Here is a 25,384-nt window from a genome sequence, read left to right as displayed (position 1 = left end):
CTGACCTCTATCCCCCTCCTCTTCTGACCTCTGACCTCTATCCCCCTCCTCTCTTCTGACCTCTATCCCCCTCCTCTCTTCTGACCTCTATCCCCCTCCTCTCTTCTGACCTCTATCCCCCTGCCCCCTCACTCGTCGCCCTGCCCCCTCTCGCTCTTCCCCCTGCCCCCTCTCTCTTCCCCCTGCCCCCCCCCCGTCTCTCCTCTGTCCTCTCTGCTGGGAACAGAGCCAGTCAATTATCACTGCAGCACATTAAGCCTGGGGCCACACCCCTCTCTCCGCCGTGTCACATTCCCATGGCCACCAACACCAAGCGACCAACCGAACGACTGGGCCAACCGGCCACAATGCTCTATCATCTTTTTCCATTGGACGTTCTGACTAATCTGTCTAAATCCAGCCTAGGGCTCAAACTGCACTAAGTAGATTGGTTTCTCTCCAGTTTTTGTCTGACAGAGTTTGCTGGAAGCTACAGAACAGAGTCTCTGGAGACAAAACATTAAATATATAGGACAGGACAGATTTATACAGAGTGACGGATGACGTCTGCTTAGAAGCCAAACGTCAAATTGACCCCAAAAGCTCTGTCTAGACGTGGTGGGGGCAGGGGTGTTTATCAATGTAAACAGACAGTATTAGGTCTAAGGGGTGTTTATCAATGTAAACAGACAGTATTAGGTCTAAGGGGAGTTTATCAATGTAAACAGACAGTATTAGGTCTAAGGGGAGTTTACTACAATACTGTTTAAAGCAGAGTCAATTCCATAGTCTTTAATTATGTTAAGATCAGAGAATACAGGAAATAAAGGAAGAGCCAAGCATGAAGATGAGCTTCTAATAGAACAATACGATTCATGTCCACCCATCCTGTAAACTGGTGAACTTGTAGAAGGAAAGGTCATTGGATCAGCATGATAAAAAACAACCTCAAGCAAACTTGTATTTTTAAGGGTTCATCTGTCAAAGAGATCTCAGTCTCAGTATGACTCCCTGATAAAATAAAGAGATCTCAGTCTCAGTATGACTCCCTGATAAAATAAAGAGATCTCAGTCTCAGTATGACTCCCTGATAAAATAAAGAGATCTCAGTCTCAGTATGACCTGATAAAATAAAGAGATCTCAGTCTCAGTATGACTCCCTGATAAAATAAAGAGATCTCAGTCTCAGTGACTAAAATAAAGAGATCTCAGTCTCAGTATGACTCCCTGATAAAATAAAGAGATCTCATGTCTCTCAGTCTCATGACTCCCTGATAAAATAAAGAGATCTCAGTCTCAGTATGACTCCCTGATAAAATAAAGAGATCTCAGTCTCAGTATGACTCCCTGATAAAATAAAGAGATCTCAGTCTCAGTATGACTCCCTGATAAAATAAAGAGATCTCAGTCTCAGTATGACTCCCTGATAAAATAAAGAGATCTCAGTCTCTGTATGACTCCCTGATAAAATAAAGAGATCTCAGTCTCTGTATGACTCCCTGATAAAATAAAGAGATCTCAGTCTCAGTATGACTCCCTGATAAAATAAAGGTTAAATAAAGAAATATCAGTGAGACTAACTTTGATACATTAAGGTCCTGCCGTCTCTGACCACCCCATCTCTATCTCTGGTGAACTCTGCCACACACACACACAGTTACTGTATCACACACACACACACACACACACACACACACACACACACACACACACACACACACACACACACACACACACACACACACACACACACACACACACACACACACACACACACACACACACACACACACACACACACACACTTACTGTATCACAACCGGCCATGATTGGGAGTCCCATAGGGCGGCGCACAATAGGGCCAGCGTCGTTAGGGTTTGGCCAGTGTTGGCCGTCAATGTAAATAGGAATTTGTTCTTAACTGACTTGTCGAGTTAAATAAAAGTGAAATAATTTTAAATAAATAAAAACCTACCTCCTAAACTCCTCTCCCCAAACAGCGAAACAAACCCACCTCCACCATGCAGGTGTAGGCGGAGCCATCAAGCAGGGTGACCTTGCACTGCATGTTCCTGGAGCTGCGGACACTCCGTCCTCCACCGGGAGACCTGGACAGCTTACTGGTGGACGACCTGTACGAGGTCCTGTCCTCCTCCGCCTGCGATGGCTCCAGCTGATTCCCCTGTGGGACCACGCCTCCCTCCGCTCTCTCGTCGCCGTTCTGGACAGGGGGGCACATGTTTTAACACAGCACCGTAGGCATGTTGAAGAGCTATGATTATGATCATGTGTTGTTTTGGACCAAACAGGTTGTGGCACAAATGGTCAAGTGGAATAAATAGTTGGTTTGCCGGATAAATCTGACAGGAAAGTTCAGAGAAAATATTTGGACACTTGTTTATTATCATGTGGGTGTTTGATATTGTATCAAATGTTTATGTGACTTCCATTCAAATTCAACCATTTAAATAGAATATAAAATCCTTTTCCTAATTCACTTCCTGTATGACGATGACGGTGCGTATTTTGTGGGTGTGGCTAACCTGCTCTTTCCTGACAGGCGTGCTGTGGGCGGCAGCCGGGGGAAAAGAGTCCGCCTCCAGTGGCGGAGCCGCACTGGCCTCCTGCTGGTCCGCGCTAGACTCTGAATTTGGTTCTGTCGTCATGGCGATTCACCCTACGACACAGGAAATAAAAACACACAACATGAGACGGGAGAATTTGGACGGAGAAAACAGGTACAACACATTGCCCTTATACATGTCCGCATGTCTAGCTACAACTCAGACCCAACTCGTTTATAAGAATACGCTATAATAATAAACTGAATACTTTGTGCATAGATTCAAAATGACAGCTTACGCTCTTAGATATAAAGTGCTAACTGAAATAGAAAGGGTTCTTCGGGTTGTCCCCATAGGATAACCCTTTGAAGAACCCTTTTTGATTCCAGATAGAATCGTTTTGGTTCCAAGCAGAACCCTTTTGGGTTTACATAGGGTTTCCACATAGGGTTCAACATGGAACCCAAAAGAGTTCTACCTGGAACCAAAAAAAGGTTCTCCTATGGGGACAGCCGAAAGAACCCTTTCGGAACCCTTTTATCTAAGAGTGTACAGCAATGCAGGGATATCATCATATTGACAACCACCACATCGTCCATCTGAGGAGCACTTCCTTATATGTGTCAAAAGATGAATATGGGATAAATCAAGAACAACCTGCATGAAGTACAATTCCTCCCTGCCAATGCCAAACATATCTAGGGCAGCTGCCATGATAAGAAACACTTGATGTGAAAGTCAGCATTGATTTGACTACTGATGTATTTGACATAGCTTCAAGGTTGAAACAGAGGTGCCACTACAGTACTTCTCTCCGTAATAAAGCTTGTTTGAGACAGCAGTGATTAAACTGTGATTAAAATGATTGAAGAGTTGTGAGAAACTCCCACTCACCCCAGCACTAATATGTCTCAATGTGTCATTGTGACAGTCCGTCAGTTTTCCCCAAGTGTCTTTCAAATTCAAATAAAGTCACGTGTAACTGGCAACTATAGCAGTCCACTACAATTTACAGTACTATATTTATGATACGCAAAAATATGGCTGCCATTTTCCGTCGGCAAACCATAAAAGGACTTAGATTTTGTGCATATGGGTTCCACTGAGTACACACTACTGGTCAAATAACTACTGGTCAGATAACTACTGGTCAGATAACTACTGGTCAGATAACTACTGGTCAGATAACTACTGGCCAGATAACTACTGGCCAGATAACTACTGGCCAGATAACTACTGGTCAGATAACTACTGGTCAGATAACTACTGGTCAGATAACTACTGGTCAGATAACTACTGGTCAGATAACTACTGGTCAAATAACTACTGGTCAATAACTACTGGTCAATAACTACTGGCCAAATAACTACTGGTCAATAACTACTGGCCAGATAACTACTGGCCAGATAACTACTGGCCAGATAACTACTGGCCAGATAACTACTGGCCAGATAACTACTGGTCAGATAACTACTGGTCAATAACTACTGGTCAATAACTACTGGTCAATAACTACTGGTCAATAACTACTGGTCAATAACTACTGGTCAGATAACTACTGGTCAGATAACTACTTGTCAAATATATTCAGCTTAAAGGACGAAGTAAGGTAAAAATATAAAATGCTTATTTCCAAAAGCAAAAAAACACTTCAGTCCATTACAGTTCATTTGACACCATATCAACAACCTATTAGCATTTTATGATTCCGATGTGCTAACTTCACATGAATCACTGTGAATATGTATTAGTGTCATTCATGACATATCGCTGCTGTAATGAATCTGCGAGGGAGACGTTAGTATGTGAACTTTGGCCTGCATGGCTGGACAGACGGACGGACGGACGCGCGCACACACACGCACACACACGCACACACACGCACACACACACACACACACGCCCGTGGCAGGGTTGTCATAGCTGTTGATGCCCTGTCAGTCATAGTTAAAGTTCTATGTGCCCCACAACACGGGACAAAAATATACGATTCAAACCACAACACGGGACAAAATATACGATTCAAACCACAACACGGGACAAAATATACGATTCAAACCACAACACGGGACAAAAATATACGATTCAAACCACAACACGGGACAAAATATACGATTCAAACCACAACACGGGACAAAATATACGATTCAAACCACAACATGGGACAAAAACATACAATTCAAACCACAACACGGGACAAAAATATACGATTCAAACCACAACACGGGACAAAATTATAATAATTCAAACCACAACACGGGACAAAATATACGATTCAAACCACAACATAGGACAAAATATACGATTCAAACCACAACATGGGACAAAATATACGATTCAAACCACAACATGGGACAAAATATACGATTCAAACCACAACATGGGACAAAAACATACAATTCAAACCACAACATGGGACAAAATTATAATAATTCAAACCACAACACGGGACAAAAATATACGATTCAAACCACAACACGGGACAAAATTATAATAATTCAAACCACAACACGGGACAAAAATATACGATTCAAACCACAACACGGGACAAAAATATACGATTCAAACCACAACACGGGACAAAAATATACGATTCAAACCACAACACGGGACAAAATATACGATTCAAACCACAACACGGGACAAAATATACGATTCAAACCACAACACGGGACAAAATATACGATTCAAACCACAACACGGGACAAAATATACGATTCAAACCACAACACGGGACAAAATATACGATTCAAACCACAACATGGGACAAAAACATACAATTCAAACCACAACATGGGACAAAATTATAATAATTCAAACCACAACACGGGACAAAAATATACGATTCAAACCACAACACGGGACAAAAATATACGATTCAAACCACAACACGGGACAAAAATATACGATTCAAACCACAACACGGGACAAAATTATAATAATTCAAACCACAACACGGGACAAAAATATACGATTCAAACCACAACACGGGACAAAAATATACGATTCAAACCACAACATAGGACAAAATATACGATTCAAACCACAACATGGGACAAAATATACGATTCAAACCACAACACGGGACAAAATATACGATTCAAACCACAACATAGGACAAAATATACGATTCAAACCACAACATGGGACAAAATATACGATTCAAACCACAACATGGGACAAAATATACGATTCAAACCACAACATGGGACAAAAACATACAATTCAAACCACAACATGGGACAAAATTATAATAATTCAAACCACAACACGGGACAAAAATATACGATTCAAACCACAACATAGGACAAAATATACGATTCAAACCACAACATGGGACAAAATATACGATTCAAACCACAACACGGGACAAAATATACGATTCAAACCACAACATGGGACAAAAACATACAATTCAAACCACAACATGGGACAAAATTATAATAATTCAAACCACAACACGGGACAAAAATATTTTTTTTACGATTCAAACCACAACACAGGACAAAATTATAATAATTCAAACCACAACATGGGACAAAATACGATTCAAACCACAATGGGACAAAAATATACCAAACCACAACACGGGACAAAAATATACGATTCAAACCACAACACGGGACAAAAATATACGATTCAAACCACAACACGGGACAAAAATATACGATTCAAACCACAACACGGGACAAAAATATACGATTCAAACCACAACACGGGACAAAAATATACGATTCAAACCACAACACGGGACAAAAATATACGATTCAAACCACAACATGGGACAAAATTATAATAATTCAAACCACAACTTGGGACAAAATTAGAATAATTCAAACCACAACATGGGACAAAAATATACGATTCAAACCACAACACGGGACAAAAATATACGATTCAAACCACAACATGGGACAAAATTATAATAATTCAAACCACAACTTGGGACAAAATTAGAATAATTCAAACCACAACACGGGACAAAAATATACGATTCAAACCACAACACGGGACAAAAATATACGATTCAAACCACAACACGGGACAAAAATATACGATTCAAACCACAACATGGGACAAAATTATAATAATTCAAACCACAACTTGGGACAAAATTAGAATAATTCAAACCACTTCTCTTAACTCACGGATGTTTTACAAATGACCCCACAATGAACCAAATATTTTAGTTTTTTTTACTCAGTTTCAACAATATTTTAGTCACAGTGTCAAATATCAGACAAGGCCAGGTACATACTGTTGGGTCAAAATTGAGGTGAAGACAGATGCACACACACCCCCACCAACAAAGGGCCCCTACCAGGGTTGGGGAGTAACACACATGTACAAGTAATGGTGCAACTGCTGTTGGCATCCAAAGATGATCCAAATTGAATAAACGCTTGGAGGTAAGGATGAGAGCAGTGGTTTAGCATACAGGCGATACGGATATAATTGAGCTATTTGCTCCTTACGGATTGTGGTTGTTGTGGATGGCTGTTCACAAATCTAAATGTGTATTTAAACTCAATTATGGTTGAATTCAAGACCTTTAAGCTGCCTGTCAATCATTGTTTTTGAAACCAGATGGACAGCCAGTGAAAAATGCACTCTTGTAACAGATACACAGTGGGGATCCCAGCCTACGGAATAATAGTGGGGCTTTTATTGCTCAATCTAATTCATGCTGATAAAAATATAAATCCATAGGCCTAATGGACACACGCTCAAACTTGCATGCTTTGGATACATTTAAAGGGGCAATCTGTATTTGCTGTGTCCATTTTTGGATTTATAAATTATATTTAAATATATCCAATGATTCTTAAAGAATATAATTTATAAATGCCTCATGAGTTTAATTCAACTGGCATACCTAATCAGAACCCAAAATACAAACTTGTTTTTCTCCAACATTTGTAAACATTGGAAATATAAACAAACACTGTATAGCCTCATAACATGGTTATAACAATAATTTTGATATCATGGATGGTCAGTCCTTGCGTGCACAGCTGTCTATTAATCTGAGAGTGGTTACAACAAAATCCTAAACAACAGAGTGGGGCTGGCTAATAAATCCTTTGTTTTGGGATTATGCTTAGGTAAAACAATTAGGCTAATCTTTACTTCCATATTTCCAAGTCCTATTCTTGAAGATTAAGGGGTATAATATTTATTGTAATTCTGATAGACATTGGTTTTTAATGTAAAGATATAATTTAAACATATTATTATATGCAATAGAAAGCGATGGGTTAGAAGAAGCCTACATAACCAACCTATAAAGTGAAATGTAACATCCGTATATGACCAGATATGTCAACTTTAACATTGATTTATCCTGCAATAGATGTCGTTCAACTGGTAACATACATTTTTGTCTTCTTCTAATGCCTCTTAAGGGGAAAGTAATCTAAAAGTAACTGAATGTAATCAGATTACGTTACTGAGTTTGGGTAATCCAAAAGTTACGTTACTGATTTCATATTTTGGACAGGTAACTAGTAACTGTAACTAACGGATTACATTTAACCTACGCAACCCTGGCCACTGCGGCCCGTGGCAGTCAGAGTATACGGGGTTCATCAGGTACTACTGAAACAGACCATGTGCTTTACTGAGAAACCAACGCGATGTTGCACTGAAGTTGTTTGACCATTTTTACAAAAACAAACTCTCAGCAACACGTCATGAACTGGTGTTGAACTCACTGCATTCATTTCATAATGCATTCATTCAATTAAATGCTCACCATTGCAAAACTATAGCCACTACAAAGACCGCCGAGGTCCACCCAACTACACATCCCCTAGTCAGTCTTTCCAGAGCATTCAACAGAAGGCTTATCCTTGCAGGGTTGTAAATGGACTCCGTGGGGTGTAAGCCTGTGGAACCTTCCCTTGGTTTAATCGACTATCTGTAATATAGGTCAGTGTGCACTGTTGGCCAGGCAGCATGATGTCACACCATAAGCTCTCCCTCTGTTTATTTCAACCAAACAGGTGACAGATTAGAGCAGGCCAGCTAGAAGGACCCCGTTGGCATGGAAACTATTGGTAGGCAATAAAAACGCCAATACCAAAGACCAACCTCCAAAATGACTTTTAGTGATTCTTTTTGTATATCCGACCTGCTTCAGTGTGGATGTTGTCAGCGGATGTTTGTAAAAGCTGGAAGGGTGTGATGCAGACTTAGCATTGATTTGACAAGAGGCTCCACCTGAGTGTGCCTGTTGTCAAATTAAACAAAATTCTAGAGAAAGATAGCTAATTTCTGATCTAGATTAGAACATAGGCCTGATGCAAATGATCCTAATAATGTAAATTATAATCAACAATGCCTGGATAGAAATGAGAACAACGTAACATTGCGGTGAGTTTCTGGTCAGATATTAGCATTGATTTGTAAAGACGCTCCACCTGCCAGTGTGGATGTTGTCAGATATTAGCATTGATTTGTAAAGACGCTCCACCTGCCAGTGTGGATGTTGTCAGATATTAGCATTGATTTGTAAAGACGCTCCACCTGCCAGTGTGGATGTTGTCAGATATTAGCATTGATTTGTAAAGACGCTCCACCTGCCAGTGTGGATGTTGTCAGATATTAGCATTGATTTGTAAAGACGCTCCACCTGCCAGTGTGGATGTTGTCAGATATTAGCATTGATTTGTAAAGACGCTCCACCTGCCAGTGTGGATGTTGTCAGATATTAGCATTGATTTGTAAAGACGCTCCACCTGCCAGTGTGGATGTTGTCAGATATTAGCATTGATTTGTAAAGACGCTCCACCTGCCAGTGTGGATGTTGTCAGATATTAGCATTGATTTGTAAAGACGCTCCACCTGCCAGTGTGGATGTTGTCAGATATTAGCATTGATTTGTAAAGACGCTCCACCTGCCAGTGTGGATGTTGTCAGATATTAGCATTGATTTGTAAAGACGCTCCACCTGCCAGTGTGGATGTTGTCAGATATTAACAAACAAATCACACTGAATTTTTGAATACTAAAAATGCTCATTAGAACATGATCCATTTTTTTTTTAAACTAGACAACGTTTCCCTCACTTGCATAACCTTAGCTTCATTAGTCTAACGGTGACTGCAAATATTGTATAATCCATTCCAATTAACATATAGAGAAAGAATGTGTATTTTCTTCAAAACAATAGACACATTTCTCTAAACATTACAGAAAATAGTGCATTGACAAGGCAAAGAACTAAACGTCAGGGGATAATTCAAACAGGTAAAAAGAGTGTCCTTGAGCGGATAGAATCTAATAGAATTTACGGCCACATTAAACCAGGGCAGTAGACTTTGAAATTAACCGCTCTGATTTGTGGCCTTTTGACTTGTGCTGATGGGGAAACGGATATCTCTCCAAAGGTAAAGTCGGAAGGGTAAAAGTGGGGAGTGGAACATCCTTTTTAACTACTTCTACAGTCTGATGTAGGAGTAGCAATGAGTCTGCTGGAAGAGTAGTGATGTGTCTGCTGTAGGAGTAGTGATGAGTCTGCTGTAGGAGTAGCGATAAGTCTGCTGTAGGAGTAGTGATAAGTCTGCTGTAGGAGTAGTGATGAGTCTGATGTAGGAGTAGCAATGAGTCTGCTGTAGGAGTAGTGATAAGTCTGCTGTAGGAGTAGTAATGAGTCTGCTGTAGGAGTAGTGATGAGTCTGCTGTAGGAGTAGTAATGAGTCTGCTGGAAGAGTAGTGATGAGTCTGCTGTAGGAGTAGTAATGAGTCTGCTGGAAGAGTAGTGATGAGTCTGCTGGAAGAGTAGTGATGAGTCTGCTGTAGGAGTAGTAATGAGTCTGCTGTAGGAGTAGTAATGAGTCTGCTGGAAGAGTAGTGATGAGTCTGCTGGAAGAGTAGTGATGAGTCTGCTGTAGGAGTAGTAATGAGTCTGCTGGAAGAGTAGTGATGAGTCTGCTGTAGGAGTAGTGATGAGTCTGCTGGAAGAGTAGTGATGAGTCTGCTGTAGGAGTAGTAATGAGTCTGCTGGAAGAGTAGTGATGAGTCTGCTGTAGGAGTAGTAATGAGTCTGCTGGAAGAGTAGTGATGAGTCTGCTGTAGGAGTAGTAATGAGTCTGCTGGAAGAGTAGTGATGAGTCTGATGTAGGAGTAGTAATGAGTCTGCTGGAAGAGTAGTGATGAGTCTGCTGTAGGAGTAGTAATGAGTCTGCTGTAGGAGTAGTGATGAGTCTGCTGTAGGAGTAGTGATGAGTCTGCTGGAGGAGTAGTGATGAGTCTGCTGTAGGAGTAGTAATGAGTCTGCTGGAAGAGTAGTGATGAGTCTGCTGTAGGAGTAGTAATGAGTCTGCTGTAGGAGTAGTGATAAGTCTGCTGTAGGAGTAGTGATAAGTCTGCTGTAGGAGTAGTAATGAGTCTGCTGTAGGAGTAGTGATGAGTCTGCTGTAGGAGTAGTGATGAGTCTGCTGTAGGAGTAGTGATGAGTCTGCTGTAGGAGTAGTGATGAGTCTGCTGTAGGAGTAGTGAAGGGAATGAGCTCAATAAACCCTACATTCCAGGCTGAAATTACCTATATTAGTGTGTGTGTGTGTGTGTGTGTGTGTGTGTGTGTGTGTGTGTGTGTGTGTGTGTGTGTGTGTGTGTGTGTGTGTGTGTGTGTGTGTGTGTGTGTGTGTAGCTCTACAGACCCTCTCTAATGTAAATCGGGGATTTGTGGATCATAGAAATGCTATGTGTGGTACTCTAAATAGCCAAAAGTGCCTGTCAAACATCTCATTCCAAAATCATGGGCATTAATATGGAGTTTGTCCCCCCTTTGCTGTTATAACAGCCTCCACTCCTCTGGGAAGGCTTTCCACTAGATGTTGGAACATTGCTGTTATAACAGCCTCCACTCCTCTGGGAAGGCTTTCCACTAGATGTTGGAACATTGCTGCGGGGACTCCCACAAGAGCATTAGTGAGATTGTGCGCTGATGTTGGGCGATTAGGCCTGGCTTGCATTCGGCGTTCCAATCCATCCCAAAGGTTCTCGATTGGGTTGCAGGCCAGCAAGTTCTTCCACACAGATTTCGACAGACCATTTCTGTATGGCCATTGCTTTGTGCACGGGGGCATTGTCATGCTGAAACAGGAAAGGGCCTTCCCCAAACTGTTGCCACAAAGTTGGAAGCACAGAATTCTCTAGAATGCCATTGTATGATGTGGCGTTAAGATTTCCCTTCACTGGAAGTGAGGGGTCTGAACCATGAAAAACAGCCCCAGACCATTATTCCTCCTCCACCAAACTTTACAGTTGACACTGTGCATTGGGGCAGGTAGCGTTCTCTTGCATCTGCCAAACCTAGATTAGTCCGTCGGACTGCCAGATGGTGAGGCGTGATTCATCACTCCAGAGAACGCGTTTCCACTGCGCCAGAGTCCATTGGCGGCCAGCTTTACACCACTCCAGCCGACCCTTGGCATTGAGCATGTTTTTCTTAGGCATGTGTGTGGCTGCTCGGCCATGGAAACCCATTTCATGAAGCTCCAGACGAACAGTTATTGTGGTGACGTTGCTTCCAGGGGCAGTTTGGAACTCGGTAATAAGTGTTGCAACCGAGGACAGACAATTTTTACGTGCTACGCGATTCAGCACTCTGCAGTCCCATTCTGTGAGCTTGTGTCGCCTACCACTTCGCGGCTGAGCCGTTGTTGCTCCTAGATGTTTCCATTTCACAATAACAGCACTTACAGTTGACCGGGGCAGCTCTAGCAGGGCAGACATTTGACGAACTGACTTGTTGGAAAAGGTGGCATCCTATGACGGTACCATGTTGAAAGTCACTGAGCTCCTCAGTAAGGCCATTCTACTGCTAATGTTTGTCTATGGAGATTGCATGGCGGTGTGCTTGATTTTTATACACCTGTCAGCAAAGCGTGTGGCTGAAATAGCTAAATCCACTAATTCTAAGGGGTGTCCACATACTTTTGTATATATAGTGTATATCGCCATACTGATAATTGGACCTAGCCAGCTCATACTCTCACTTTTAACAGGACAGTTTTGTTGGAGCCCATCGTTTTATTCTTGTTTTTAACCAATGGGTAGGCTTTTACGTCACTGCTAGAATTTGGGAAAACATTTGTGATAGAGAAGAAAAAAGCTGACAAAAGCTGAGGGCAATCTCATCTCAATCACACTTTTACACCAATTCAAACAAATGTTGGTAAACAGCAAGAAGGCAACAGCTTGGTTTCCTTTCTTTTCCCTCCGCCTCTCGTTTCTTTCAAAGATCTAAAAATATCCCCCAGCATGCTCCGTTTCTCAGAGGCTGATGGGTAATGATGTGAGTCACTCCGAACACTCTGCCAGAAGGGATGTTGGGATATGTTCTGAGACAGCTCCACTGACCCCAAGGGAACAATAAAATCCTCTAACATAGCCGTGAGGTGCTGGGGGATATTTTCAGATCTCTGAAAGAAGCATAGGATTGTCTTTCCCCATGTCACCTTTCTTCCATGGAGGGTCGGGGATGAAATCAGGCACTAAAAGTTAAAGAGATTTTGCAATTAAGTTAGGGCTGGGGTATATGGCCCAAATATCATATCACGGTATAAAAAAAATGGATGGTGTGACATTATTTGAAGGTATTTTGTTTTTTAATAATATAAGTTCTAAATGTGCTTTATGAATAGTGAGTGACCCTAAGATACTTTATGAGTAGTGACTGATCCTAAGGTACTTTATGAGTAGTGAGTGACCCTAAGGTACTTTATGAGTAGTGAGTGATCCTAAGGTACTTTATGAGTAGTGAGTGATCCTAAGGTACTTTATGAGTAGTGAGTGATCCTAAGGTACTTTGAGTAGTGAGTGACCCTAAGGTACTTTATGAGTAGTGAGTGACCCTAAGGTACTTTATGAGTAGTGAGTGATCCTAAGGTGCTTTATGAGTAGCGAGTGATCCTAAGGTACTTTATGAGTAGTGAGTGACCCTAAGGTACTTTATGAGTAGTGAGTGACCCTGAGGTACTTTATGAGTAGTGAGTGATCCTAAGGTACTTTATGAGTAGTGAGTGATCCTAAGGTTGCAACACATTCATTCTAAGTGATTTCAATTAGTCTTTCTCCATTCTAATTGGTTTATACTGTTCAATTCAACTTCAACCCAAAACCATTTTCTGTATTTCCTGCACTCTTGAGATCATTTTCACACTGCCACGTAGTGCTGCACGATACAATCTAGGCCTTTAAAAAAATAAAAAATGTTGCAATGTCTTGCGATTTAGAGCAAAAGACTTGGGTGAACTGTTGGAATCATGGAAATAGAATGACTATTGTAATTTTAGTAAGAATATGATAGTGGTCACTTTGCATACAGTGTTGTTTGACATGACAATGGAATTGCCAGGGAGGAGTTAATGTGACAGGTTAGGACCAAAGTGTTGGTAAGCGTTTCCTAGGGGACCCTATAATCTTTGGCTACATTGATTGTTTTCTCTTAGCTACTTCAAGTAGCTAACATAGTCATGCCTTACGTATTCCTCTTTGATTTAGAAGATACTGTTGCACAAACTACATGCTGATTTGGGTCTACACCATCACTGGTATTATCAGGATGTATAGCTAATTGGTTTGCTCTGACTCAGTAAATGTATTTGCTAGCTATCTAGCCAGCAGACTAGCAATTAGCATTAGTGGCTAACAAGATTTAGACCCAACTTGCTAAGAAAAAATGTATGAAACACAAATTAATAGTGTAATTATAGAACGCTAGAGGATTTATAATAAGCAAAGTGAAAACAGCATCGTTGTCGGCATCATTGTTGCATGCGCTGCGTTGACCATGCAGACTGAACCGAAGTGTCACCTGGTAGAGGAACAACAAATGAGCTCGTTGAGTGACAGGGGGCGGGGCTAGGTCTGTGTGGAAAGCGGCGTGGAGAAAGCCAGAGCAGAGAGATGACTCAAGTGGCGGAGTAAAATATAAAAACGGACATTTACACACGGCATATCACATCAAACAAACATCCCACATCCCCCCCCCCCCACCACCTTTATTTAACCAGGTAGGCAAGTTGAGAACAAGTTCTCATTTACAATTGCGACCTGGCCAAGATCAAGCAAAGCAGTTTGACACACAACAACACAGACTTACACATGGAGTAAAACAAACATACAGTCAATAATACAGTAGAAAATAAGTCTATATACAATGTGAGCAAATGAGGTGAGATAAGGGAGGTAAAGGCAAAAAAAAGGCCTGGTTTGTGATATTTGTCTTTTTTTAAACTCTCAATATTACAATTATTCATAAAGAAACAACGAAAATGGATGTTCTGAGTCCATGTCAACGCTTAAATCACTCCAGAATACCATTTTTTGTTTTGTTGTGTAATTCCCCTTTAAATGCTTTCTCGCTGTGCAAGGACATTCTTCTCTTCACCGTATTACTACTGTAGGTTTAATGGTGTCACGGATCCCTCCGGAACTTTCATCACGCACACTATTCCCACTGATTAGTATTTGTATATATATATGTGCCCTTTGGTTTCCACGGTCTTGTCGATTATTGTTCCAATGTCCGTTGGTGCGTGTGAGTACCTGTGCTGTATGTTTTGGACTTGTGGATTGCACAGATGATTATGGGTTTCACCCCATGTGGTAATCATTGTGCTAGTGTTATTTTTTCAAGGTAGTCCTCACTCTTTTGTTTGGGTTTCAGTCCCGTGTTTTGTGTACATGTTTGTTTGGTCTTCATCCCCGTGTTTTGTGTACATGTTTGTTTGGTCTTCATCCCCGTGTTTTGTGTACATGTTTGTTTGGTCTTCATCCCCGTGTTTTGTGTACATGTTTGTTTGGTCTTCATCCCCGTGTTTTGTGTACATGTTTGTTTGGTCTTCATCCCCGTGTTTTGTGTATGTTTGTTTGGTCATGTTTGTTTGGTCTTCATCCCCGTGTTTTGTGTACATGTTTGTTTGGTCTTCATCCCCGTGTTTTGTGTACATGTTTGTTTGGTCTTCATCCCCGTGTTTTGTGTACATGTTTGTTTGGTCTTCATCCCCGTGTTTTGTGTACATGTTTGTTTGGTCTTCATCCCCGTGTTTTGTGTACATGTTTGTTTGGTCTTCATCCCCGTGTTTTGTGTACATGTTTGTTTGGTCTTCATCCCCGTGTTTTGTGTACATGTTTGTTTGGTCTTCATCCCCGTGTTTTGTGTACATGTTTGTTTGGTCTTCATCCCCGTGTTTTGTGTACATGTTTGTTTGGTCTTCATCCCCGTGCCTTTACACGACATGCCGTAATTTGGGCCAAATAAAAAAAGCTATTACGCATTCCTGTGCCTGTCTCCCGAATCATTTATGCCAACGTGACAAATGGAATATGGCCCTGAGTTATAGGCTTATGTTAAAAGGATGGCCTCCATCCATAGCAAGTAAATTCCACTTGTGTTACTAGTACTACTTAGTTATACAAGATGGGCTGACATTGCTTCAGTACAAATGATGTGCTCTAACTACAACATTCGTAAAATACAGCACTGAAGAGATGTCATACAACATGTAGGCTACTGTGCACCATATTTCCATAAAACACAATCACTATTGTTACACCGTGATAAAATTAGCCTGGGAGAGAAAAAAAGACAAAAGTGTCCATTGCTGTGGCAGTTACTATGGCAGGATTACAGATAGTCCAGGCTAAACAGAAGATTACAGATAGTCCAGGCTAAACAGATGATTACAGATAGTCCAGGCTAAACAGAGGACTACAGATAGTCCAGGCTAAACAGAGGATTACAGATAGTCCAGGCTAAACAGAGGACTACAGATAGTCCAGGCTAAACAGAGGATTACAGATAGTCCAGGCTAAACAGAGGATTACAGATAGTCCAGGCTAAACAGAGGATTACAGATAGTCCAGGCTAAACAGAGGATTACAGATAGTCCAGGCTAAACCGAGGATTACAGATAGTCCAGGCTAAACAGAGGGAGTTTGGTTCAGCACAGCAGTCTTCTGTTGGATTAATATTGCAACAGCAGAGTCAGACATTACTGCCGAACAAGAAAATAGAACAAGAAAGATCGTGTCACCCATGAAGGTCAGGAAACCCTTTCTGATACAGGAAATTATAATCATAAAATGTTGTAAATGTAGCCATACTGTATATTTGCTTGAAATATCATGAACATTTGACATTTCTCTATCTTCGTAGTAAGCAGAAATATGAATTATTCAAGCCATCATTTGAAGGTAATTTATTTCTCAGAGGAGTAAAAATATTTCAACCAGAATTAGTCAACTTTCATGGCCAATGAAGGTGAAAACCAACAATGATCAAAGGGAGAAAGTCAAGAGATTTTCCTCACAGAGACAAAACCCAGTAGTTCCTCAAAAAAATAACATGTTATCTAAAACAAATGGGTAGCTTCTCCAACCTCTGGTGGAAACTGATGTATGGTATTTTGCACACAAGTCCCAGGGGAAAATGTCTCTCTGGGCTACCATTGTGGCATGAATGAATGAATATTCTCTCTCTCTCCCACTCTCCCTCCCCAGTTGGGGCCTAAAATTAGCAAGGCTGTCAATACAGACCGGGTTGAGCATAGCTGTGCAGAGAATCCCAGTGTGTACTGGGATCTGTTACACTACAATCTATAGTCTGTGACTCAGCCCAGCGAAACTATCTCCGACATGCGTCCTTCTCTCCACTCACAGCTGGAATGCAAACAGCTGTTTGAAAAAGATGGCACCGCTCTGACATTTACTGGCTTACTGTATCCGGAGTGTACTTATCAAAAGTCTGTCTCTCTGCCTGAGGTACTGTCTGACTCTTCTAGAGAACATATAGCATCAAACTATGGGCTGTCTTCAAGTCAGACACAGCTGGGTTCAAATGGTGTTTGTTTTCATTCAAATACTCAAGCTGCGTTTAATTGAGTTATTCTGGTGAAAATGGAATAGCCACAGAAGTGGAAACCTCACCCATTCAGCACTCCGGGCAGTCTCAATCAAATGCTCAAAGTATCTAAAAGCAAAAAAACTCCTCTGACTAGACAGCATCTGAACCCTTCTTCCCCTATCTCTATTTAAAGCACAGAGACTACCAACAGCCTATGTCCCCTCTTCAAATAGAATTTTATCTTACACTTGCTCTCTCCACCTTGCTGTTCTCTCTTGAATTACTCCCAAAGGCCCAGATTGTCTCCTTCAATTTGATTGCTTTCTTCTCCGTATGGCATCTCCCTTAATCTTACTGTTCCACCAATGGTACCGGTGTGCCGGCAGAGTTCAGAGAGCCGCTCCAGACAATTACCCAGTTCACCGCAGCAGCTGGTCCTCTTTACCAAAGAGCCCTTCAATTTAACCAGCCAGCAGCCCGCACAGAGGCAGGATTCTCCCCCAGACCTCACAGGGAGAGGGGGGGGGGGGGGGGTGTACAGTTGAATAAACGCACTGAGGGGAGTTGATGTACGTCTTGGATTCTGTCTGTTACAACGCGCTGTATCAAGTACGGAAGTCCAGAGAGGACGTATGAATTAATAAAAATATTCCTTTGTTACTTCGAGATCACAACTTATTTATCTCATGATCACTACATAACAAAAGTTGTTTTGTCGAGATCACAAGAGAAACTCTATAAATAGGAGTGACGTATTGATGATAGATGGACAGCATGGCTGAGACGGCAGAGCCCTCGGTGGGCCAGCACATACGTTTCTACTGATTGCTACACAAAGAGATGTTTGGCTACATTTCATGCTAACATCATGCTTTCATTTGTGTTTGGAGCTCATTATCAGTTTATAAATGAGAAAGTTAGCAGGGTAAATGTCCCTTACCTTGAGCTAAGAGCTCGTGGGGGAGCTACGCCCTTATGGGGCATTTAAACCATGAACGATGCCTGACAGGCAGCCCCGTCTCTCAGGTAGTGTGACACCCCCGAGACCACAGCCAATCGCATGAAAGCAACAACACAGCTAACTTGGCTAGTCTTGTGAACGAGCGAGTGAGCTAGCAAGCTAGTTAGCTAGGTAGTCTTGTTAGCTGGATACCTAGCTAGCTAACTAGCGTGTTATCTATGCTGTTTGTTGCCTTACAATTATACACATATCAGTTATGCAAGGGAAACTTCATGTTTTATGGATAATATTTACATTTACAGTGGGTGAGCTTCATTCCTGACAGGCTGATCAGATTCAATTTCCTCCTCAGAGCTTGATCAGATTCAATAGCAGGCTTAGAGGTTGATACATCAGGATCCTGCCTTGCAGGCAAGGAGCCTTACATATGAAAGCATACAAGGCAGCATCCTGACATCTATCGAGTCTGATCAGCCTGCCAGGAATAGAACTCACCTCCTGGACCAGATATGTATCTGTCTATAAAGTACTTTGACAGCTAATCTGCCTGCAAGGAGCCTGACCTATAAAATGGCCTAAAAGTCAGCATCCTGACTTATCCGCCTTTGAGGCTGAAGTTTAATCTGATCAGCCTGTCAGGAATGGCGCTCGCCCAGTGTAAATGTAAATATTATCCACAAAAGATGAAGTGTCCCTTATAATTATACACATATCAGTTATGCAAGGCAAAAACCAGCATAGATCGCAAGCTAGCTTGTTAGCTAGCTCACAATGCTAGCCAAGTTAGCAACATTGCTCCTTGCGTGCGATTGGCTGTGGTTTTGGGGGGCGGCGTGCAGCCTGGGAGACAGCATGCCTGTTAGGCATCGTTCAGGGCTTAAATGTCCCTCAAGCGCAATGCAATCAATGCAGCCACGGGGCTCCTTGATGGGGGGGGGGGGAATCGTCAATCTGAACATGTAAATGGATGCCGCGTGGTATTTTTTGATTATCTCGTGATCTCAACAAAACAACTTTCGTTATGTAGAGATCATGAGATAAATAAGTTGTGATCTCAACATAACGAGGGAATGATGTATTTTTTGTAAATAGGTCCTGTCTGCACTTCCATAATTAATAATATAATAATAATAATATATGCCATTTAGCAGACGCTTTTATCCAAAGCGACTTACAGTCATGTGTGCATACATTCTACGTATGGGTGGTAAGGCCTATCAGGGGAAAAAAACTGTTTTGTGCAAGTAGGTTAAATAAGACAAGGACATATGAAAAAGGGTCTTGAGGGCAACATTGATCTGGATGTGAGAGAGGTCCAATCAGCTGACATGTTTTAGATGAACCCAAATATTATATGGGTTTACACATTTTACATTGATGGACCAAAACCACACTGCTCATTAATAAGGAATTAGTCCAATACTTGGTGTCTACACAAACATGAATCACTACTTTCCTGAAATTAAGAGAACAGAATTGCAATTACAAAAACAATGTTTTTTATTTTTATTTCAAAAAATATTAGGTATCATTAAAAGAGTCAGCTACTGTTATCTAGCAACCCTACCCCATTGAAGGCAAAGCAAAGAAAACAGACATTGTAATAGCAGAGCATTTCATATAGCCTAATACTGATGACGTTAACATTATTGACGAGGCATGCTCACCACCAAATGACCTCTTTAAAAAAAAGCCAATACCATTTCACTAATGAGAAAAATTAATTATTCAATCAGGTCCATCTAACTGCAAACAGAACCTGGTTAAGATGGCTAAAAATAGAATAATTATAAGATAGAAAAAAAATGGAATGATTGGATTTTAGATCCTAATTTTGAAAAATGCATGTACTGATCAGATCGGCATATTAAGCTCCAACTGTTTTTCTGTTTGTCCTTGTCTTAAAGAATATCTCCCATGGAATCTAAAGCAGGATTGCACCACATGGAGTTAGATGTTACAGTAATATCCACAGATCCTGACAATTACAGTGGGTGCTTAAAAGCTGTCATTCAAAAAATGTAGGACAGCCGCTCTGCATACTGTGAAGATTATAATCCATATAGAGCTATAGGCCTATATACAGCCTATATACTGTCTATAGGCCTATTTACTGTCTATAGGCCTATTTACTGTCTATAGGCCTATATACTGTCTATAGGCCTATTTACTGTCTATAGGCCTATTTACTGTCTATAGGCCTATATACTGTCTATAGGCCTATTTACTGTCTATAGGCCTATATACTGTCTATAGGCCTATATACTGTCTATAGGCCTATATACTGTCTATAGGCCTATATACTGTCTATAGGCCTATACACTGTCTATAGGCCTATATCCTGTCTATAGGCCTATTTACTGTCTATAGGCCTATATACTGTCTATAGGCCTATATCCTGTCTATAGGCCTATTTACTGTCTATAGGCCTATATACGGTCTATAGGCCTATATACGGTCTATAGGCCTATATACGGTCTATAGGCCTATATACTGTCTATAGGCCTATATACTGTCTATAGGCCTATACATGGCCAGAGTATTACTATTAGAAATGGAGAATACAACCTCCAAAAACCCAGATACAACCTCAATAAAAACCTAGATACAACCTCAATAAAAACCTAGATACAACCTCAATAAAAACCTAGATACAACCTCAATAAAAACCTAGATACAACCTCAATAAAAACCTAGATACAACCTCAATAAAAACCTAGATACAACCTCAATAAAAACCTAGATACAACCTCAATAAAAACCTAGATACAACCTCCATAAAAACCTAGATACAACCTCCATAAAAACCTAGATACAACCTCCATAAAAACCTAGATACAACCTCCATAAAAACCTAGATACAACCTCCATAAAAACCTAGATACAACCTCAATAAAAACCTAGATACAACCTCAATAAAAACCTAGATACAACCTCAATAAAAACCTAGATACAACCTCAATAAAAACCTAGATACAACCTCCACAAAACCTAGATACAACCTCCACAAAACCTAGATACAACCTCCACAAACCTAGATACAACCTCCACAAACCTAGATACAACCTCCACAAACCCTAGATACAACCTCCACAAAACCTAGATACAACCTCAATAAAAACCTAGATACAACCTCAATAAAAACCTAGATACAACCTCAATAAAACCCTAGATACAACCTCCAAAAACCTAGATACAACCTCCAAAACCTAGATACAACCTCCAAAAACCTAGATACAACCTCCAAAAACCTAGATACAACCTCCAAAAACCTAGATACAACCTCAAAAAACCTAGATACAACCTCAATAAAACCTTGGATAGCGCTTCACATTAAGCACAGAATAAAGTGGTCATAACATGGTATAAGAACAATAACAAGTTATGTTCCTAGTTGTTGCTGTAACATCAAGGTTACTACCAAACCTTTACATAACCAGTGTTAAGTTCCTCTAAACTGCTTATGGTTCAACGCATAGGCTGCATCAGGGAAAGGAACGGCAGTGTTTTGTGAAACTGCATATATCCGTTTCAATGACATTGAATTATCCTGATGACAAAGCAGCAGCACACCTACAAGGCTCCCTGATTGACCTTCAATGGCCCTTCCAGTGCCTACAACAGTGTTACAGGACTTGAACTGGGTCTGATTGTCTCGTCAAAGCCTGTGGTGCTGTCCATGGTGCCCTTGTGCAAAGACACACCTCCTTGAGTCACAAACAAGTGGATGCAGCAAGCTCTGCTAAGCATAAATTACATAAAGCATATCTGATCGTATAAATTAGTCTCCATGCAGTAATTGTGTACTTACACTGCATAGCGGCAGCCTAAAAGTACTGTGCACTCTCTTGGATGAGATAAGGGTGCACAACCGAACGCCTTTATCCTGCCATTGACAGAAATGCCCCAGTAGCTTCACTTTCTTCCTGCTTTGCTCTGAGAAGGCTGCTACTCTGTGACTTGTTCCACTGTAGCCTAAAAGAAGGCTGCTACTCTGTGACTTGTTCCACTGTAGCCTAAAAGAAGGCTGCTACTCTGTGACTTGTTCCACAGTAGCCTAAACGAAGGCTGCTACTCTGTGACTTGTTCCACTGTAGCCTAAAAGAAGGCTGCTACTCTGTGACTTGTTCCACAGTAGCCTAAAAGAAGGCTGCTACTCTGTGACTTGTTCCACAGTAGCTTAAAAGAAGGCTGCTACTCTGTGACTTGTTCCACAGTAGCCTAAAAGAAGGCTGCTACTCTGTGACTTGTTCCACAGTAACCTAAAAGAAGGCTGCTACTCTGTGACTTGTTCCACTGTAGCCTAAAAGAAGGCTGCTACTCTGTGACTTGTTCCACAGTAGCCTAAAAGAAGGCTGCTACTCTGTGACTTGTTCCACTGTAGCCTAAAAGAAGGCTGCTACTCTGTGACTTGTTCCACTGTAGCCTAAAGGAAGGCTGCTACTCTGTGACTTGTTCCACTGTAGCCTAAAAGAAGGCTGCTACTCTGTGACTTGTGCCACTGTGGCCTACATCCCAGTGATTGAAACACTAGACACAGGAGACCGAAGCCAATTAACTCTTCTCAGCAAGGACACATGGCTGATTACCAACTGTTCACCATCACACAACGCTTTCCAAGACACAGGGAAACATCCAGGATGGGAAAACGTACGAGATGTATACAAGGGTCCACAGACTGACAAATCCAGACCAAGCATTATCATTTGGATGCCAGGTCCACTGGTCCCCCTACAATAATAGCCTGAATATAACACACTATAAACCTTTTGGTTATGATAGGAGATTGTGTATGTGACATTCTCCCATGTAACCTTCCACCTCAGCACAGTAGCAGTATTGTTGCAGTAGTCCGTAGTCAGCATAAAAGCACTTTAAGTCATCCATCAAAGTCATGGGACACGGGGATACGACACATCCACAAGGAAAATTGTACAGATCCACTGCTCCTAGACTGAAGACATCTATACAAGGTTTAAAAGTGCACTGCCATGCCACTTTCTACTATCCAAAATCTTATAACCGTTGAACATTTTGCTATGTTAAAATGAAAGCTATTTCGCTAATATTGACCAATGGTCGGCTGAGCTCTGGCCAAGATAAAGGATATTGGGCAGGTATTAGTGAAAAGCACAACAGAAATCTGTGCCAGTTTGTTTATTGTCTCTCTGTTTGACATCAACAGGCTTTGAGTGAGTCACCTTCTGAAGAGGTGTCACTGGAACAACAACACAACCCTACCATGCGGCTAATGTAAGGGAAGCCATGACAATCACTATTCTGTGGACCTTACGTCCATGTCCGCTAATCGTTAAGAGTAAGTATCGGTATGGGCACACGTTGGATGGCCTACCTCTTCAAATAGGCTATGAAAATAATGAAGGTTCCAGTTGCCCTGTGACTTTAAACATTTCAAGCAGAGTGGTGCAGGCAGTATCATAACATGCATCTCATTTCAAGCAGAGTGGTGCAGGCATTATCATAACATCCATCTCATTTCAAGCAGAGTGGTGCAGGCAGTATCATAACATCCATCTCATTTCAAGCAGAGTGGTGCAGGCAGTATCATAACATCCATCTCATTTCAAGCAGAGTGGTGCAGGCAGTATCATAACATCCATCTCATTTCAAGCAGAGTGGTGCAGGCAGTATCATAACATGCATCTCATTTCAAGCAGAGTGGTGCAGGCAGTATCATAACATCCATCTCATTTCAAGCAGAGTGGTGCAGGCAGTATCATAACATCCATCTCATTTCAAGCAGAGTGGTGCAGGCAGTATCATAACATCCATCTCATTTCAAGCAGAGTGGTGCAGGCAGTATCATAACATCCATCTCATTTCAAGCAGAGTGGTGCAGGCAGTATCATAACATCCATCTCATTTCAAGCAGAGTGGTGCAGGCAGTATCATAACATGCATCTCATTTCAAGCAGAGTGGTGCAGGCAGTATCATAACATGCATCTCATTTCAAGCAGAGTGGTGCAGGCAGTATCATAACATCCATCTCATTTCAAGCAGAGTGGTGCAGGCAGTATCATAACATTCATGTCAATGTGGTGCAATTTATCATGTTCTTGTGGTGCAATTTGTATTTTCTACATCATAAATCAGGTGATGATAAAACAAATCTGACCAATGGTTTATTATACATTTACACACACAAGCACATGCTTATTTTAACCCCTTTGTGGTGCCCCATAATGAAAGATGAGACCAAAACAAAACACATCCAAAAATAGTAAACAATGGACAACTACACCTAGATTTTCTGACTCATTTTGCACAATGCACCATCACCTGTGACTGTAGCATCTGCTCTCACTCTCTAACCATGACGTGGGCTGAAAAACGCCCCATCAGACGGGTAAACCAGGGCAAAGCGTCCACATAGGCTCTTCTCCTCTCTCCTCTCATCTCCGTTCTCCATCTACCGAACAGCCAGGCCACACCCACCGCATTGCAGAAGCACATCCCGAAAACCGAGACCGGAACTTCACGATTGCAAGTCATAACTGTTATACGCCAGTGACATAGTCTAGTCTACCAGTAACAAAACCGCTAGACGTAATAGTAAAGAGCACACAAAAGTGCACAACTCTCCAAACAGAATATAACCGACAACTTTTTGTCTGATGCGCAAGAATCCGTGCGTTATTGTATTATTTGGCCTAGACACTTTTGAACCAGTCGCTACTAGGCAGTAGGCATCGGGCGTTTTGATCACATGGACAATATACAGTATCCCGAGTAAAATTAAACACATACACTAGGCTACACAGCAGCCTATTCATGGTTTCTCAAAGTACAATGTGGGACACTGGACACAAAGACTAAATAAAGATGTACATTTCTATTCGTCTTAAAGGTTAATGTTGCTCTACACCTGAGCAGTATTTGTTGGTGCAAGGAATCCGCTTCGTCACCTACTGTAAATGATGCGACGCCGGCACGTCACATTTTCAGATGAAAACCTCGATAACGAAACTATTTTCTCTCTTTCCACAATTATTTTGCGACTA

At 41.4% G+C, this 25,384-nt stretch overlaps 1 protein-coding gene across 9 annotated transcripts in view; it reads right to left on the bottom strand.

Annotated features, from left to right (window-relative positions):
* The window catches only part of LOC123991381 (protein 4.1-like), a 123,366-nt gene that overhangs the window by 65,606 nt on the left and 32,376 nt on the right, over positions 1–25,384 (bottom strand). For 7 of the 9 annotated variants that reach the window (XM_046292923.1, XM_046292924.1, XM_046292921.1 and 4 more), the window contains exons 2-3: positions 2,523–2,656; positions 1,994–2,200 (exon numbers count right to left, since the gene is read on the bottom strand). In XM_046292923.1, the coding sequence (XP_046148879.1) occupies positions 1,994–2,200; positions 2,523–2,645 (330 nt within the window). In that variant the 5' untranslated portion in view covers positions 2,646–2,656. Of the gene's footprint in view, positions 1–1,993; positions 2,201–2,522; positions 2,657–24,662; positions 24,791–25,384 lie in introns of those variants that run through there. The other 2 variants (XM_046292922.1, XM_046292930.1) reach the window with 2 other exon arrangements.

Source organism: Oncorhynchus gorbuscha, linkage group LG12, assembly GCF_021184085.1.
Source record: "Oncorhynchus gorbuscha isolate QuinsamMale2020 ecotype Even-year linkage group LG12, OgorEven_v1.0, whole genome shotgun sequence".
NCBI classification, from domain to species: domain Eukaryota; kingdom Metazoa; phylum Chordata; class Actinopteri; order Salmoniformes; family Salmonidae; genus Oncorhynchus; species Oncorhynchus gorbuscha.
This window is presented reverse-complemented; position numbering and strand designations above follow the sequence as displayed.